This window comes from Hypanus sabinus, chromosome 3 (genome assembly GCF_030144855.1).
Source record: "Hypanus sabinus isolate sHypSab1 chromosome 3, sHypSab1.hap1, whole genome shotgun sequence".
In the NCBI taxonomy this organism is placed as follows: domain Eukaryota; kingdom Metazoa; phylum Chordata; class Chondrichthyes; order Myliobatiformes; family Dasyatidae; genus Hypanus; species Hypanus sabinus.
In genome coordinates, this window is record NC_082708.1 from 119,966,365 (window position 1) to 119,987,002 (window position 20,638).

Genomic DNA, 20,638 nt, shown 5'->3' on the forward strand with positions numbered 1-20,638 from the left:
GCAGCCTCTCCGGAATCTAGATTGGGGATTGCCAAAAGTTACGTGGATTTTCTGGTGTAGTCTGTTTTGTCATGTGCTTTTGTGATATCATTCTGGGGGAACGTAGTCTCATTTTTTAACTGCATTGCATTTGTGGTCTCTAAATTACAATAAACTGAATCTGAATCGGAATCTGAATTTACCATGCATGTCCTATTTGGATTATTCCTATCAAAATGTAGCACCTCACACTTTTCAGCATTAAACTCCATCTGCCATCGTTCAGCCCACTGTTCTAACTGGCCTAAATCTCTCTGCAAACTTTGAAAACCTACTTCATTATTCACAACACCACCTAACTTAGTATCTGCATACTTACTAATCTAATTTACTACCCCATCATCCAGATCATTAATGTATATGACAAACAACATTGGACCCAGTACAGATCCCTGAGGCACACCACTAGTCACTGGCCTCCAACCTGATAAACAGTTATCCACCACTACTCTCTGGCATCTCCCATCCAGCCACTGTTGAATCCATTTTACTACTTCAATATTAATACCTAACGATTGAACCTTCCTAACTAACCTTCTGTGTGGAACCTTGTCAAAGGCCTTACTGAAGTCCATATAGACAACATTCACTGCTTTATCCTCGTCAACTTTTCTCATAACCTCTTCAAAAAATTCAATAAGATTTGTCAAACGTGACCTTTCACGCACAAATCCATGTTGACTGTTCCTAATCAGACCCTGTCTATCCAGATAATTATATATACCATCTCTAAGAATACTTTCCATTAATTTACCCACCACGGATGTCAAACTAACAGGCCTATAATTGCTAGGTTTACTCTCAGAACTCTTTTTAAACAATGGAACCACATGAGCAATACACCAATCCTCCAGCAACATCCCTGTTTCTAATGACATTTGAAATATTTCTCTCAGAGCCCCTGTTATTTCCACACTAACTTCCCTCAAGGTCCTAGGGAATATCTTGTCAGGATCTGGAGATTTATCCACTTTTATATTCCTTAAAAGCACTTGTACTTCCTGCTCCTTAATCATTATAGTTTCCATAACTTCCCAGCTTGTTTCCCTTACCTTACACAATTCAATATCCTTCTCCTTAGTGAATACCGAAGAAAAGAAATTGTTCAAAATCTCCCCCATCTCTTTTGGCTCAACACATAGCTGTCCACTCTCATTCTCTAAGGGACCAATTTTATCCTTCACTATCCTTTTGCTATTAATATAACTGTAGAAACCCTTTGAATTTATTTTCATCCTTACTTGCCAAAGCAACCTCATATCTTCTTTTAGCTTTTCTATTTGCTTTCTTAAGATTCTTCTTACATTCTTTATATTCATTTACTACATGCTGCCTATATTTATTATAGATATCTCTCTTTTTCCTAACCAAGTTTCCAATATCCTTTGAAAACCATGGCTCTCTCAAACTTTTAACCTTTCCTTTCAACCTTACAGGAACATAAAGATTCTGTACCCTCAAAATTTCACCTTTAAATGACCTCCATTTCTCTATTACATCCTTCCCATAAAACAAATTGTTCCAATCCACTCCTTCCAAATCCTTTTGCATCTCCTCAAAGTTAGCCTTTCTCCAATCAAAAATCTCAACCCTGGGTCCAGTCCTATCTTTCTCCATAATTATATTGAAACTAATGGCATTGTGATCACTGGACCCGAAGTGCTCCCCAACACATACCTCCATCACCTGACCTATTTCTTTCCCTAACAGAAGATCCAACACTGCCCCTTCTCTAGTCGGTACCTCTATGTATTGCTGCAAAAAACTACCCTGCACACATTTTACAGACTCCAAACCATCCATCCCTTTTACAGTATGGGCTTTCCAGTCTATTTTCATACTTTGTATTTCCTAATGAGATAGGACAGAGTCCTTCAGCTCATTGACACCGTGCTAGCTCATGGATCAATCTAATCCTCCACTAATTTCTCCTGTAACCTATTCTCTGATAGTCCCATCAATTTCCCCCCAGATTCTACCTCTCACCTATACAGCAGGGACAGTTTACAATGTCCCATTAACCCACTACTTTGCACATCTTTGGGACATGGCAGGAAACTGCAGTAACACTGCAGGAATGCACATGGAGGCATTGAAAATGTTTAAACTCCACATAGAAAGCACCAGAGGTCAATAGACAACATGCTACTATGCTTCCCAAGACTTGGTTGTTCAGAAAACTGCATGCTTTTAACCAGTATCTCAACCTGGCCAGGTATTGTCAAAAATCATGCATAGAAAGTAGATACCCTCTCTTGCTTCTTGCATCCTTTTTTCTGAATTACATCATTTAGTTTATATTGACTTTTCTCATTTTCTATGCCAAAATGTAGCACTTCACATTTTTAGCATTACATTTCATCTGCCACATATCCAACTATTTCATTAGCTTTTTCTTTGTCATATTGATATCCGTTTTTCTTGTTTACAAAGTTCACTGACTCTCTAAATTTTGAGTGATCTGCAACTTTGTAAATTGTACCCTGTACATCTAATTCCAAATCATCAGAATATATTAAAAGCAGTAGCCTAGCACAGGGGAGAAAATCAATTCTGCTCCGCAGAAACATGGCAAAGGGAGTTCAGTCTGGAGAACTGTATGGTGATAGCAAAGAAACTTACAATAAGAATAAATGAAATGAGAAAGTGTATCTTTAAAGGTTCATGTCAATGTGGCGTTTAAAAGAAATGGTTTTCTTCCTCAAGTGAACATAACAGCAGGGATATTATGCACACAAGATTCCAAATCAAAAATTGATTTATCTGTGTATGACAAGAGAAATTAAGCATAGGGTTAATCGAAGAAATAAATTTACAAAGTTACCAGAATAGCAGTAGTCCTGTGTATTGGGAGAACTTTGGAACTCAGCAAAGCAGTTGATAAAGAAAGGCAAAATAAAAGACAGACTGGTCAGAAACATAATAATTGAAAGTTTTTAATAGGTAGATATTTCAAGTGGAAAAGGCAAATGCAGGTCTTTAGAGAAAGAGTTGGGAAACTGTACAATAAAAAATTTAAAAAAAGAGGAATTGAACAATTGCTTTGCATCTATCTTTACAAAAAGGGACACACAAAATCTATCAGATATATAAGAAAACAAAATGTCCAGCAGGAATGAAGAACTGAGAACTTAGTGAACTTGAATTCTGGTAAATCTGAAGGACCTAACTATTTACAAACTAGAGTTTTGAAAGACGTGGTTTTAGTGATAATAGTTGCTCTGGTTATCAGCTTCTCGAGTTGTAAAGAATATTAAGTTGTTTGTACAGGTTAGATGATAAGAAATGCGACAACTCTGGGAGGAAAGTGCTGACCTGTTAGAAAATAATGGAACTTATTACAAAGGATATAATAACACAGCACCCCAAAAAGAATGACAACATTTTGCAGAGTTAATATGGATTCATGAAAGAAAAATCATGACTGACTTTGGAACTACTGAAATAGATAAGTACTAACTTGTGGAAGTGGTGTATTTAGATTTTCAGGAGTCATTTGATAAAGGCCTACACAGGAGGTTAGGAAACAAAATTAGAGCATATGCAATCACTGCTATCATAAAGAAGCTGATGGATAATTGATTAGAGGACAGAAAGCCAAGGATAGGAATGTCCAGAATTGTTAGGTTAGCCAGATGTGGCTCATGTGGCAGTGTAAGAGTAGGTGCTTGGACACCTGCTATTCACAATCTACATCAACACTTTAGCTAGTGGATTAGGCTTAATATAACCAAGCTTGCTGATGATACTAAACTAAATGGAATTCTGTAAATAGAGGAGGACATCAAAAGGCACTGGGGGAAGGTGGGATATGTAAGAAGATGGCTGATCAAATAACATCATCATCATCATGTGCCATGTTGTATGACATGGGCAAGCATGGGCTTCCATCTATCTTTAATCTGAAAAGCTCTAATAGGCTCTTCAAAATTTTTGTCTGCCCACCTCCTGATATAACTCATGCATGTCATGAACTATTGACTGTAACCTTTTCTTCCATCAATTTTTCCCATCACTGCAAGATATTCAAGCTTCTCTTTCCTCAGTATATGTCCCAGAAATTCCAGCTGCCATTTCCTGATTGATTCTCTTCTTATTCCAGATTTTCACAATACCTGTTCATTTATTACTTTGTCATTTCATGATATTTTCATTATTCTTCTGAAAACCCGCTTTTCTGTAGCTTCGAGTCTCCCCTCATTTTGCTGTGATATTGGCCAGCATTCGCTTCCATATGTTAGCTTGGAATGAAAATAGCGTCACAACATTCTGCGTTTTGTACCCATAGAAATTATGATACTGCTCAAATGCTTGAACATGCATTTAGCAATCCCAATCCTTCTAAATTCAACATCAGCCCTGCCATCAGATGTTCTCGTGGTCCCTAACTAATTTAACTTTTATGCTTGTTTAATCATTTTTTTGCCGACCTTCAGTTTGTATTTCTGTATTGAGAACATAGACCATACAACAGTACAGCACAGTAATGGATCATTTGGCCCAAAAAGTTAGGCCAAACCAGTTAAGAAGCTAATCAAAAACATCCGTACACTAATCCCTCCTATGTACACCATGTCCATATCCCCCCTCCCCCCAATCTTCCTTACATCCATTTGCCTCTACCACTATACCAGGCAGTGCATTCCAGGCATCCATGACTTACCCCTCACATTCCCTCTGAACCTACCCCCTCTCACCTTCAATGCTTGCCTTCGGGTATTAGACAGTTCAACCCCAGGAAGCAGATACTCTCTGTCCATTCTGCCTATGCCTCTCATAATCTTATAAATCTCTGTCAGATCTCTGTTCAGCCTCTGGCACTTCAGAGAAGACAATCCAAGTTCATCCAGCCTCTCACTGGAGCACATGCCCTCTAAACCAGGCAGCATCCTGGTAAACGTCTTCTGCACCCTCTCCAAAGCCTCAACATCTTTCCTATAATGGGGCGACCAGAACTGTATGTAGTACTTCAGATGTGGCCTAACCAGAGTTTTATTTCTTTTTTCTTCATGAGAACCATATATTTGGTCTTCTTGCAGTTGATGGTCAATCCTCTCTTTGCACTTTCTTCGACAACTCTACATAGTATTTCTTGGAGCTTCTTCTTAGAAGCAGCTATCAGCACTGTGTACAGTCTTCTGTCCCAATAAGGTACCATTGTGCCCCAAATAAATGAAGTGAATCCTGGTTATTCGCTCAATTATTCTTTGTCCTTTAAGAGTTGTCCCAGATAAGTGGCTACCAGTTAACCAATGGCCCAATTAACCAAAATCCACTGTAGTTTCATTGTCAACTGTCCATCTTCTAGCCATATTACCTTAATGTAGTTAAGGACTCAGGGCCTCTCCTATAATCTTAGCATCCATCCCTGCAATGCATATGTTGGATTAATTTATCCTAGGTTGACACCACAACCTACCTTAACTCTCATGCTCTCAGCCCACATTTCTTTGTTTTTAGGTGACTTCTGACAAGACCAGAAGTCTGACAAGGAGCTAACAGTTTTTGTGAGAGCTTATGTGACAGAGAATTCAAGCCACTCTCCATGCTTGTTGAGCTGAAGAGTGATATTGACAGTGGTCAAGAAGTGCATAATCTCTCAACCAAACAATGTAGCCCACATAAGGAAACATTTTTAAAAAGAAAGTTGAGTAAGATGAAAGTAATTTACTTACATTTGTTGATGCAATGCAGTTTTTGTTTTTCTCTCAGTTTCATGCTGGAGTCTCTTTTTGAGCAGAACTTTATGCCGTGCCTTCATTTCAGTATCTTTTGGTCGGCTATAAATGGTCCTGATCCTCTCAGTAAACAATTGCTTCTGCCTGTTGTGGAAAGCACAAAAATGGAATCAAACTGGATGTGATGAATGACATTTATCAGACCAGAAAAATACAACATGGAAAATGTAATTCTTGGAAAGAAGTTTAGTTGCATACACATTGAAAATATTGATTTTTTGGCATCTTATTGATTATACAATATTTACAGTATAAAATTAGACTATTTAGTTCATGCAACATAAGTGCCTCTTTTCACTTTTTTCAGTCAAACTTGCTAAGATATCCTTTTTTTCCTTTCTGTCTCATGTTTTTCTCCAGCTTCTTCTTGAAGCCTTAGTTTGCCTCAGCTGCTCTTTGTGGTAATAAGGTCACATTCTAGCCACCCTCTGAATAAAGAGGCGTCTCCTGACTTCCCCAAGAGATTTATAGGTGATTAATGTCCTTGACCTATAGCTCCTATCTAACCTTCAGTTTGTGACATGATCGTAAGGTTTAGTCAATATGAACTGTTCCTTTAAAAAGAGAGAGAGTGTGCGTGCTGATTCAGAGAGAGAGCACCGAACAGCCCGTGAGTTGCCATGGTTACGGCAGGGCGGAGCTATATGATGGACAGCTGGTGTTCAGCATGTTTGGATATATACAAGGTCAACTGGCTTTCCAGACAGACACACAGGAGACACTGATGAAATAGACAATGGATGAGCTTTGTGTGCCCACGAAAGGGTGGGTTTTGCTCGCAGTGTGGAAATGGGGTGACCAGTGGGAAGATATCAGTGTGTTTAATCCTTGCCTGGGTTGATAGTTTCACCGCGTGAAGACGGTCCTTTTTGTGGGGTCACAGTCGGTGACTTCATCAGAGCTTCGGAGGACAACGTGGAAGAATCGACGGCATCGGCTTACTTGGAAAGCAAATCACCTCTGTCTCTCTCTCCTCAATCTACTCAACTCAATATCACGAACTGAACTGACTTCATACCTATACCATCGTAAGACTGTAGGATTTACCACCTAAGCTTGAAGATGTTTCTGGGTTTTATATTTACACACTTATATATGCATAAACTCTGCTAACCTTTTTAGTTTATCCGGTTATGTTACTATATTACATAGATACTAATAAAATAGTGTTTAACAGAAGACTCAGACTCCAGGTGTGTTCCATTTCTGCTGGTCCTTTTAACCCATTATGGGGTACGTAACAAGTTGGAAACATAAGTTTAGAAAGTGAATCATCTTAAATAGAAATGCTAAACCTGCATCATATGGTAATCTCTACCAGTGGTTCTTGAAACAGGTTATATGCTGTATTCAATCTAATTTGTGAAATTTTGATATGGGACACTTCCTTTCCTTTAATAATGCATAGTTCACGGTGATTAACTGCTTAATCCTGAACAATACATGCACTAATTTTCATCAAAACTCCAGCACATTAAAGGGCATCTGTTCGCTAAGGTACTGCATTACTGAGTTCATCATTTGCCGTTTTTCCCTGAAATATATGAAAGAGGCAATGCTAAGGATAGAAGATACCAGGCTTCACAACCTTCATGTCTTTTGATTATTGATGTATATAAAATTATGAAGGCATAAAGAGAGTAGATAGAAATGTCAAATAGTAAAGTGCACAGCTTCAAAGGGAGAGGGGGAAAGTTTGGAGGGAATGTATGTGGCAAGTTTTTAAACATATAGTGATAGGTGACTGGAATGCCGTGGCAGGAGAAGTGGTGGAACAGATACAATTGCAATGTTTAAAACAAATTTAGATAAGCGCATGAGCAGGTAGAGAATTGATGGATACAGACCATGTGCAATTTAAAGTGGCATCATGTTTGGCACAGATATCATAGGCTGAAGGGCCTATTCCTATGCTGTACTGTTCCCCTGTGGAAGGTTCTCCTGTGTTCCAGAGAAATCAATACAAGTTTGTGCATTTATCCAGGCAATATCCTGATGAACCTCTTCTACACTCTCTCCAAAGCATCAATCACACTCCGATAATGTAATTACCAAAGATGCATACAATACTCCAAATGTGGCCCGTGTTATCTCCTGTACATTTTCTGTTCTGTGTTTCCTCTTTAATCTGTGTTGCAGTTCCTCAGGCCACTTGGGACTGCTTAAAAACAAGGCCGTCCCCACTCCCATTCTCTCTCTCTCTCCCATTCTGCAGCCAGCACACATCACTATTTTCCCCGTTACCTTAATTTTAATTTAATAAATATCCTTTGTTTGTAATTCCAGTTGTGGCCTGACCCCTTTGTGTTAATTCCTGAGAACTGAGGTTGTAACATAATGGGGGCTTGTCTGGGATAAGAATTCTTCCATTGCCAGAGGAATATCTGCTGCACCAATGATGTTGCATGATCAGGAATCATGGATGGATTGCTGTGAGTCTGCTACCAACCAGGAAGCTTTTGTGCTATCATGTCCTTGCACCTGCTATGCTACACCATAAAATTCTTGGTAACTGTGCACTGCCTTTCCACCAAAAAGGAATACCTCCTACATTTCTCACTCAACACCATTGTGTATTCATTTCCAACAAAGCTGTCCAAAGCTGTCTTGCTTTGTGCTTATTTCCTCTGCATACTGCATCTCCTTGTCTCCATACTTCTAGGAATTTCTGCACGCCTGACTCTTTCTTCTAAGTTTCTTCAGTTCTGCCTGACATTTCCCCAGAGCCAAATTCTCCAATTTGTCTTTATCTTCAGCCTGGTACTTCTTCAATGTGGCACTTAAGCACTTACTTTCCAACTCAACCTTCTGCTCTAGTTGCATCAGTGGCTGATTGAATTGAACACTTTCAACATTTCTTTAAGCTGTATCTGAATTTGAGTGTGGACCTCTGCCATCTAGAACAAAACATCTCCCATCTCATTGGAAACTTGACTTTCACTGACTGGTTGACCCATTTTTACCAGGGTTTCAATAGCTTTTTGCTGCAAAGGACACACCTGTTCTTGTTTTCTTGATCTAGATCTCCTCTGTACCCATGTCGCTGGAAAGCGCTTCTTCATAAGACTTCCCCATACTGATGAATTTTCTCAGATTGGGATTAAACTGGTCCATAATGGTCTTGTACAGGACATTCCACCTGACCGAAGATATAAATAGCTGAAGCTGATTTCCTGACTTCTCACAATACAAGGTCTATTATGGCACCTTCCCTGGTTCGATCATCTACAGCTCCTTCCAACTACATTACATCCCTCGCTATTATGTCTGACACACCTAAATCTTTAGAATGTTAAGATGCCAGCCCCACATTTCTCTCAACCAAGTCTCTGTAACCGCTAAAACTCTTTAGTTCTGTGGACTAATTCAGACAAAATCATCTGCCTTAGCATAACATTACTTCTGCTCATCAGTCCCATGGTGCTCATTAATTTGGCCCTGCCCATCCTTCCTTTCTTTACCTAACAACTACACTCTCCTCAATCCTTCTACTTGCTGATCTACCACCCTGGTCCCTACCAATCAGTCAATGCTTCACCCATGCTAGTAACTTCCCTGTAATTCCATGGGCTCTTATCTTGCTAAGCAGCCTTGTGTGCAGCACCTTGTCAAAGGCCTTCTGAACATCCAAGTACACCACATCTACTGCATCTCCTTTGTCTACCCTGCTTGTAATTTCCTCAAATAATTGCAGGAGGTTAGTCAGGCAGGATTTTCCTTTCAGGAAACCATGCTGGCTTTGGCCTATCTTTTCATGTGCCTCCAGGTACTCCATAATCTCATCCCTAACAATCAATTCCAACAACTTCCCAACCACTGACGTCAGGCTAACAGGTCTATAGTTTCCTTTCTGCTGCCTCCCACTCTTCTTAAATAGCGAGTAACATTTGAAATTTTCCAGTCATCCGGTACAATGCCAGGATCTATCGATTCTTGAAAGATCATTGTTAATGCCTTCACAATCTCTCCAGCTACTTCCTTCAGAACCCAAGGGTGCATTCCATCAGGTCCAGGAAATTTATCCACATTCAGAGCATTAAGCTTCCTGAGCACCTACTTAGTTGTAATTTTCACTGCACCTACTTCATTTCCCTGATACTCGTGAATGTCTGGTATACTGCAGATGTCTTCCACTGTGAAGACTGATGCAAAATACGCATTCAGTTCCTCTGCTATCTCTGCATCTCTCATTACAATATCTCCAGCATCATTTTCCATTGGTCCTATATCTACCCTCAACTCTCTTTTATCCTTTATATACTTAAATAACTTTTAGTATCTTCTTTGATATTAGTCGCCAACTTGCTTTCATAATTCATCTTTTCCTTCCTAATGACTTTCTTAGTTTCCTTCTGCAAGCTTTTAAAAAATTTCCCAATCCTCTATCTTCCCACCAGCTTTGGCTTCCATGTATGCCATCTCTTTTGCTTTTACTTTGGCTCTGACTTCACTTGTCAGCCATGGTAGTATCCTTCTTCCATTGGAAAATTTCTTATTTGCAATATATCTGTCTTGCACTTCCCTCATTTTTCACAGAAACTCCAGCCATTGCTGCTCTGCTGTCCTTCCTGCTAGTGTCCCTTTCCAGTCAACTTTGGCCTGTTCCCCTCTCATGCCATTATAATTTCCTTTACTCCACTGAAATACTGACACATTGGAAATGAGTTTCTCCTTCTCAAATTTCAAAGTAAATTTGATCATATTGTGATCACTGTTCCCCAAGAGTTCTTTAACCTTAAGCTTTCTTATCACCTCCAGATCATTGCACAGCACCCAATCCAGCAGAGCCGATCACCTAGTGGGCTCAACAACAAGCTGTTCTAAAAAGCCATCCCTTAGACATTCTATAAATACTCTCTCTTGAGATCCAGTAATGACCTGGTTTTCTCAATCCACTTTCATGTTAAAATCCCCAACAATTATCATGACATTGCCCTTCTGACACGCCTTTTCTATCTCCTGCTGTAATTTGTAATCCACATCCCGGCTGCTGTTTGGGAGCCTGTACACAATTGCCATTAAGGTCCTTTTACCCTTGCCATTTCTTAGCTCAACCCATAGAGACTCTACTCTTTCTGATCCTATGTCATCCCTTTCTAATGATTTAATATTATTTCTTATAAACAGGGCCACACCACCCCCCCCCCACCGCCTACTAACCTATCTTTCTGATACACCATAGTTCATTGGATGGTCAGCTCCCAATGGTAGCCATCCTTTAGCCAAGTTTCAGAGATGTCATATTTGCCAATTTGTAGCTGTATTTCAATATCATCCATTTTATTTCTTAAGCTACATGCATTCAAATATAACACTTTCAGTCCAGTATTTGTTGCTTTCTGTTGTAACTCATCCCACTGGCTGTGATTATGCCTCATCTCCCGCCTGTCCTTTATATCATCTCTGTTGTACACTATCTTTGATTTATTTATGTTTTCCCCTTCCTCAGCTCTATCACTCTGGTTGCCATCCCCCTAGTTTAAACCCCCCCAACAGCTGTATTACACCTGCATGCTAAGATATTGGACCTCTTTGGTCCAATCCTTTTGTACAGGTCATACTTCCCCCAGAAGAGGCCGCAAAGATCTAGGAACCCGGAGCCCTGCCCCCTACACCAGTCTCACTGCCACGCAATAATATGCCTGATCATTCTATTCTTGTACTCATTAGCACATGGCACAGGCAGCAATCCTGAGATTACTACCCTGGAGGTCCTGCTTTTCAGCTTCCTCCCCAACTCCCTGAATTCTGTCTTCAGGACCTCCTCTCTTTTTCTACTTATGTCATTGGTAGCAATGTGTACCAAGACTTCTGGAGCAGTTGTTGGAGCAGATTCCTGCTCTACTAAGACACAGATAGAGATTAATCATGCCTGGAGCTGCTCCAATCAATGCTCTGCTTGCTTCCGCCCACAAGAGCACCACTCATTATCACGATCTAAGGGACATAATTGGTAGCACATGGTCATCAGAAAGCAGAGTAGTACTGCACAGGATTGACTGTTCACCTTTGGTGCAGATAAGGATTTGACAGAATCTATATAGTATACACAGCCGGTTCAAAGCCTAATCCTTTGAAATTTGAAGGTATTACCACATCTCACAACTCTGCAACAACTATTTTTTGACAACTATGGGCTGGACTGGGAGATTGACAGATTGGTTTATGAGCCTGATAGGAGCAGGATAGAAACTGGTTGGAGTTTGGTGGTACATGCTCTCAAGCTTCTGCATCTTTTTCCCAACAGGATCAGGAAAAAAGAGAATGATTGGAGAAGTCCTTGATCATGCTGGGTGCTTTCCAGAGGCAGAGGGAAGTGTAGGTAGAGTCAATGGAGGTGGAGTGGAGGAGGCTGATTTGTACGTTGTACTTGGCTAAATCTAAGCCCGACCCTGATGAAGCAAGTCTGCTGAGGGAAGATATCATGTAATTAACTTAAGGAACAGAATTTACTGATGTTAGAAAAGCTATCCTAGTGCTAAACTAAATTATTCTTCTCATGTCAGTAAGTTTTGTTTTTTAATTTAATTATGTGATACTCTGTCTCAGCAGCATTGCTTTATTTCACTGAAGTGCATCTATTCTGGTATGAAGACTGCTGTCAGGTTGTAGCAGAAAGCCTCAAAAGAATAAATCATTGGGGAATATGGACAAAGGAATGACAGATGGAACTTAATGCAGACAAGTGTGAAGTGATTTTTTTTTGGGTAGTTACACCAAGGCAGGATATACACAGTAAGTGACAGGGTCCTGGGGAGTTTTGTAGAACAGAGAGACTTGGGGAGGGGTACAAGTATATAGTTCCCTGAAAGTAGTGGTGCAGGATAATTAAGTGGTATGCTTGCTTTCATCAGACAAGGCAATGAATACAAGAGCTGGGATATCACGTTCCAGTTGTACAGGATGTTGGTGAGAATTCATTTGAAGTATTGTCTGCAATTCCAGTCACCACACTGCTGGGGGGTTGGGGGGGGTGGGTGTTATTAAGCTTGAGAAGATGCTGAAAAAAAATTCTCTAGCATATTGCCAGGACAGGGAGCTTGAGTTATAATGAGCCCCAGGATAGATTGGGACTATTTTCCCTGGAAAGAAGGAGGCTGAAGAGTGACCTTACAGAGGCCTTAGAAAATCATCAGGTATGTAGATCCAGTGGATTGTCACACTAATTTTCCAAAACAAGAGGGTTTAAGTTAAAGACGAGAGGGGAGTGATTTAAAAGGGGACTTGAGGAACAGGTTTTTCAGACAATGATTTTTGGGTATGTGAAATGAGCTAACAGAAGAAGTGGTAGGAAAAGGGACAATGTTTAAAAGACATTTGCAGAGGTTCATGGATAGGAAAAGTTTAGAACAATATAAGCCAAACATAAGCAAATGGGACTAGCTGAAGTGGACATCATTAATGAACTGGGCTAAAGGCCTGTTTCTGTGCTTTATTACTCTATGATGCTAATGGATAGATATTGTGCTTACATTGAGTGTTGGTTATATAAGCTGAAATACTGTTTACAGAAGCACAGAAGGTCCACCTGAACACTCAACGTGTGGATATAATAATTGTGTTGCTGTCAATCACATGAGAATAGTGAATGAGGTGACTAGTTTCTCAATGATTCATAAAACATTGCACAACTGCTTCATTTTCAACACTTGTCAGCCATCTTCTTGACAGCCTCTATTCCAGCAATGTACAAAGAGAACAAAGCAAGATAGATCCCTTTGTACTAGAAAGACAAAGATTCAAAGTACACTTATTATCAAATTATGCATGCAGTATACACCCCTGAGATTCATCTTCCCACAGACATCCATAAAACAAAGAAACATCAAGGAACCTGTTCAAGGAAACAATCAAACATTCAACAAGCAAAACAAAAGAACAAATTGCACTAATGGAAAAAAACAAAGACACAGAATATAAAACTTCAAGCCACAGAGTCATTGAAATAATTTGGGAATGTTCAGTTTAGTTCTGTTTGGTTCGATTTAGCACTGCATTGTTCATTGATTGCAGGCCACAGAGACAGTCCACCCTGATCAAAATCGCAATAATAAAAGGAGACACCAGAAACACATATAAGATGATCTGCAAAGTCCAATCCACAAATTGTATTGATTAAACCTTGCTCATGACCCTAGGCTCCAGCAGAAGCAATTGAGAATGAGAGAGTGGTCACATACAGGCAGCTTCCTCCAGGAGTCATAGAACATAGAATAGTACAGCACTGTACAAGCCCTTCGGCCCACAATGTTTTGCCGACCCTTAAAATCTGCCTTCCATATATCCCTGCACCTTAAATTCCTCCATATGCCTGTCTAGTAGTTTCTCAAACTTCACTAGTGTATCTGCCTCCACCACTGACTCAGGCAGTGCATTCGAGTCATAGGAAGAAATTGAGCAAGCTATTAATCTGAAATATTAACTCTCCACAAATGCTGCCTCACCCACTGTCCCAGCATTTTATGTTTCTATTCAAAAACATTATACTTATCTCTTTGGAAAAATTACATTTTATTTAACAAATTTGTTTTAAAAATATTTTGTGTCCTACCAAGACAGGAAGAGATTTTGAGACCTCAGTGGACCACTGGGACAGTTTTGTGACTCTACTAGATTCCCTTTTCTCTGAGCTTTTGTTTTGTATATTTTGTTATAAGTTCTACTTCAACTCAACCCCTCTAAGACATTAGTATCTTTCTTTTCCAAGTTTAATCATGAACTGACATAGGTCTAGAGGCTTTTATATCCAGGGAGATCAACTTCCAGATCTGCAGTATTTGAGAAAAATTAGAAAATAGTCTATGCCTTTATTCCTTCTACCAAAGTGTATGACCATACACTTCAGTACACTATATTCCATCTGTCACTCCTTTGCCCACTCTTCAAATCTAAGTCCTTCTGCAGACTCCCTGCCTCCTCAACAGTCCCTGCCCACCTGCCTATCTTTGTATCGTCCACAAATTTGGCCACAAATCTATCAATTTCAACAACATCAAAGCAATGACATATAATGTAAAAAGAAGCAGTCCCAACCCTGACCCCTGTGGAACACCACTCGTCACCAGCAGCCAACCAGAATAGGCCCCCTTTATTCCCATTCTTTGCTTCCTGCCAGCCCGCCAATCTTCTATCCATGCTGTTATCTTTCCTGTAATATCATGGGTTCTGATCTTGCTAAGCAGCCTCATGTGCGTCACCTGGTCAAAGACCTTCTGAAAATCCAAATGAACAACATCTACTGACTCTCCTTTTTCTATCCTGTCTGTTATTTCCTCAAGGAATTCCAACAGATCTGTCAGGGGAGATTTTCACTTAAGGAAACCATGTTGACTTTGGCATATTTTAACATTTTATCAAGTACCTTAAAACCTCATCCTTAATAGTGGACTTCAATATCTTCCTGACCACTGAGGTCAGGCTAACTGGCCTATAATTTCCCTTCTTCTGCCTCCTCACTTCTTAAAGAATCAAGTGACATTTGCAATTTTCCAGACCTCCAGAACCTTGTGATTTTTGAAAGGTTATTACCAATGCCTCCACAAACTCTTCAGCTACCCCTTTCAGAACCCTGGGGTGTAGTCCATCTGCTCCATGTGACTTGCCTACCTCCAGCTTCCCAAGCATCTTCACCTTAGCAATAGGAAATGCACTCACTTCTGCCCCCAACACACTCACATTTCTGCTTACTGCTAGTGTCTTCCACAGTGAAAACTTATTAAGTTTGTCTGCTATTTCTTTGCCCCCCTTTATTACCTCTCCAGTGACATTTTCCAGTGGTCCAATATCCACTCTCACCCTTCTTTTACTCTTTATACATCTGAAAAAAAACCTTGTGTAGCCTCTTTGATGTTATTGGCTATCTTACTTTCATATTTCACCTTTTCTCTCCTTGTTGCTTTTTTTAGTTGCCTTCTGTTGGTTTTTAAAAGTTTCCCACTATTTGTTTATGGTTTTTTTTGTGCCATACTCTCACAGAGCCTCGGCGACCACTATCTTTCAAGTGGTTGTCTTGGAGGAAAGGTTCTGTGAGTTGTCCCCCGCGTCCTTCTCACAGTGTAGTTGGTTATTTTTTTACAAGGCCGAGTTGCGAGCTCGACACTCAACCCAGCACGACTGGGTTTGAACTCAGGAACCTTTGCTCCGGAGTCCGGCGCTGATGTCACTGCACCACCAGCTAGCCTATATTATATGCCCTCTCTTTTGTTTTTATGCTGTCTTTGACTTCACTTGTCAGCCACAATTGCTTCATCCTCCCTTTAGAATACTTAATCTTTGGGATGTATCTATCCTGCACCTTCCGAATTGACCCCAGAAACTCCAGCCATTGCTGGTTCTGCCAACGTCCCTGTTAGTGTTCCTTCCAATCAATTTTGGCCCTCTCTTCTCCCATGCCTCTGTAATTCCCTTTAATCAGTTGTAATACTGACACATTAGACTTCATCTTCTCCCTCTCAAGCTGCAGGGTGAACTCTATCATGTCATGATAACCTGCTTGCAAATCAAATCTAGCTCATTACATAACACCCAGTTCAGAATTGCCTTTCCTCTAGTAGACTCAGCCATGAGCTGCTCTAAAATGCCATCTCATTGGCATTTTACAAATTACCTCTCTTGGGATCAATCACCAACCTCGTACCCCTCCCATGATGACCATAATATTTCCTTTTTTACATGCCTTTTCTCTCTGCTGCTGTAATTTGTATCCCACATCCTGGATACCGTTCAGTGTAACTCCCATCGGGGCTTTGTTATCCTTGCAGTTTCTTAACTCTACTGATAAGGATTCTACATCTTCTGATCTAATGTTATCTTTCTCTAAAGACTTGATTTCATTTTTCATCAATAGTGCCACCCCACCCCCTCTGCCTACCTGCCTGTCCTTTGATAAAATATATATTCATGGTTGTTAACTTATGAACTAGGAACTTCTTTCAGCCACCACTCAGTAAGCTCACATCATACATGCCAATCTCAAACTGCACTACAAGATCATCTACCTTATTCTGTGCAGCACATATATTCAAATATAACACCTTCAAGGTTGCACTCATCACCCTTTACAATTTTACCCCTATGTCACACTTGAACTCATTCCACTAACTGCAATTTTGTCCTATCATCTGTCTGTCCTTCTGCACAGTCACATGACACACTGCATTGTCTTGTATACCAATCGCCCTGTCCTCAGTCCTATCACTCCAGTTTGCAACTCCCTGCCAAATTAGTCTAGCTGAGTTCATGGCCTTTGGTGCTATTTATGTGGAATTCTCAATATGGCCACATAGGTTTCCTCTGGGTGCCCCATTTCCTTTCACATCCCAAAGGCATGTCAGTAATAGGCTAATTGGCCACTGTAAATTGTTTCCAGCACAGGTGAGTGGCAGACTATAGGGAGAGTTAATGAGACTGTGGGAGAATAAAGTATGATTATTGTAACTGATTGACGGAAATAGGTGCTGGAATGTAGGCACGGAATAAGATAGACAAATGCCTGTTTCCATGTTTTATGCCTCTGACCTCTTCAGTATTTAGGATACAGATGGACTTCAACCAGCAGCAAATTTCTCTGTTTCTAAATTTATTAAGGTGGCAAGTCGACTGGTGAAAGAACTAATGATAGTTTGGTCTAGGACATTACCCTGAGCTTAGAGCTATTATTTATCTTCCTCACCAATACTTCACAATAAAACACATAAAATGCCTCCCAAAGGAAAAGGCATGCTTACCTATGCCATTCTATCTGTTCGCTCAACTGTTTCTTATTCTTTGCTTCTTTTATCTGTGGCATCTCCAGGACGTATTCCTTCCTGACATATCTTGTGACAATATCATCGGTATCCAAAGTAGTATTCACATTCCTCTGATGTTTGGTGACTTTTGCCTCTGCAGCCAATAATGCAAAAATTATATGGATACATAAATATAACCACCACCATCAAATGAAAAAAAGAATACATTCTGTAAATGGTATAACAAATTCCTTTTGAAGGTGCTTTACCATAGAAATTACTGACCCATGTATTATTGTGAATGTAAAACTCCTCTGACCTTGATACAGTAATTACTGTATCAGTGAGACAGTGACTAATTCAGTATTTCACTGGAATTATAATTGTTGATCATGCTTACAATACAAGTCCAACAATTCTGATCCTAGTGTATTTTGGCAATTAATGTTGATCATGCATCTTTGAATAGAGAACAATCTACAATATTATGGCAGATAGGATTAAGGAAAACCCCAAGGCATTCTATGTGAAGAGCAAGAATATAAGACAGAACAGGACCAATCAAGTGAATCAAATGAGAGAACAGGACCAATCCAGTGTGACAGTGGAAAAATGTGTAGGAACCAGAGGAGATAGCAGAGATACTTAATGAGTATTCAGTATTCACTGCGGAAAAGGATTTTAGCATTTGTAGGGATGACTTACAGTGGACTGAAAAGCTATAGAATGTAAATATTAAGAAAGAGGATGTGCTGGAGCTTTTTGAAAGCATCAAGTTGGATAAGTCACTGGGACCAGACGAGATGTACCCCAGGCTACTGTGGAAGGTGGGGGAGGAGATTGCTGAGCCTCTGGCGATTATCTTTGCATCATCAATGGATCGGGAGAGGTTCCAGAGGATTGAAGGGTTGCGGATGTTGTTCCCTTATTCAAGAAAGGGAGTAGAGATAGCCCAGGAAATTATAGACCAGTGAGTCTTACTTCACTGGTTGGTAAGTTGATGGAGAAGATCCTGAGAGGCAGGATTTATGAACATATAGAGAGGCATAATATGATTAGGAATAGTAAGCACGGCTTTGTGAAAGGCAGGTCGTGCCTTACAAGCCTGATTGAATTTTTTGAGAATGTGACTAAACACGTTGATGAAGGAAGAGCAGTAGATGTAGTGTATATGGATTTCAGCATGGTACCCCATGCAAGGCTTATTGAGAAAGTAAGGAGGCATGGGATCCAAGGGGACATTGCTTTGTGGATCCAGAACTGGCTTGCCCACAGAAGGCAAAGAGTGGTTGTAGACAGGTTATATTCTGCATGGAGGCCAGTCACCAGTTGTGTGGCTCAGAGATCTGTTCTGAGACCCCTGCTCTTATAAATAACCTGGATGAGGAAGTAGAGGGATGGGTTAGTAAATTTGCTGATGACACAATGGTTGGGGGTGTTATTGATAGTGTGGACGGCTATCAGAGGTTACAGCGGGACATTGATAGGATGCAAAACTGGACTGAGAAGTGGCAGATGGAGTTCAACCCAGATAGGAGTGAGGTGGTTCATTTTGGTAGGTTAAATATGATGGCAGAATATAGTATTAAAGGTAAGACTCTTGGCAGTGTGGAGGATCAGAGGGATCTTGGGGTCCGAGTCCATAAGACACTCAAAGCTTCTATGCAGGTTGACTCTGTGGTTAAGAATGTGCATTGGCCTTCATCAATTGTGGGATTGAACTTAGGAGCCAATAGGTAATGTTGCAGCTATATAGGACCCTGGTCAGACCCCACTTGGAGTACTGTGCTCAGTTCTGGTTGCCTCACTATAGGAAGGATGTGGAAACCATGGAAAGGGTGCAGAGGAGATTTAAAAGGATGTTGCCTGGATTGGGGAGCATGCCTTATGAGAATAGGTTCAGTGATCTCGGCCTTTTTCCTTGGAGCGATGGAGGATGAAGGGTGACCTGATAGAGGTGTGTAAGATGAGAGGAATTGATCGTGTAAATACTGTAGCCAGAAGCTTTCTCCTAGGGCTAGAATGGCTAGCACAAGGGGGCACAGTTTTAAGGTGCTTGGAAGTGGGTACAGAGGAGACAGGGGTAAGTTTTTTTACACAGAGAGTGGTGAGTGCGTGGAATGGACTGCTGGTGACGATGGTGGAGGCAGATATGATAGGGTCTTTTAGGAGACTCCTGGATCGGTACATGGAGCTTAGAATAAAGGGCTATGGGTAACCCGAGGTAATTTCTAAACTAAGTACACGTTCAGCACAGCTTTTTGGGCTGAAGGGTCTGTATTGTGCTGTAGATTTTCTGTGTTTTCTGTGTTTCTATGTTATAGAAAGTCAGATTATTGGCAGTAGAAAGCACAGATTTATACTGGTTTTCACAATTGTTGTAGCTAAAATGAAAGAAAAAAATCTGTATTACTAAGCAAAAATCTTAGGCACCCTAGATCTTCAGATAAATTTTGCTTTAGATGTTTATATTTTGTCTTCTGCATTAGTGTACCAGAAATTTTAGATTTCTAAGCATTCACTTTCCAAAAAATTAAATGCTACACGGAAATGTTTGTATTTTGTTAAATAGGCATCCGTTAGTCTCGAGAGACCATGGATCTACACCTTGGAAAGTTTCCAGGGTGCAGGCCTTGGCAGGGTTGTATGGGAGACCAGCAGATGCCCATGCTGCAAGTCTCCCCTCTCCACACCACCAACGTTGTCCAAGGGACAACATCTTTAACTTTCTGTTAGAGAAAATAATATATTAAGTAATAGGCCACTTTTCAAATAAAAACTTGTTTACTTTGCAGGTGCATAGCCCAGTGCTTGATGAAACAAAGATAACAAACAGGTGCTAATGATCGATGACATAATGAGTTGAATGAACCAAACTGATTAACTGAAACAGAAATGGGTGCAGAAGGAATCAAACTGGGCAAAGGACAACCAGACTATGAGGATGTGGCTGATGTGACAGTTTAATCCCCAAATCATCAATTCTTACAACATGTCAAGAGTGAGCATAGCAACAAGACACATCATAGTCATTCTGCATCGCCAAGGTCTCTCCTAAGTAGAAAATTTCCGGCAGACAAGAGTTTCAAGATGTGCAGTCCAAGTTCTTCTGAAGAAGCACAAATAAACAGG

General features: G+C 40.3%; 1 protein-coding gene across 1 annotated transcript in view; it reads right to left on the reverse strand.

The window, feature by feature from the left end:
* The window catches only part of LOC132390822 (uncharacterized), a 258,761-nt gene that overhangs the window by 113,102 nt on the left and 125,021 nt on the right, over positions 1-20,638 (reverse strand). Inside the window, exon 8 of the mRNA XM_059963366.1 lies at positions 5,715-5,861. Coding sequence (XP_059819349.1) covers positions 5,715-5,861 — 147 coding nt within the window. The remainder of the gene's footprint in view (positions 1-5,714; positions 5,862-20,638) is intronic.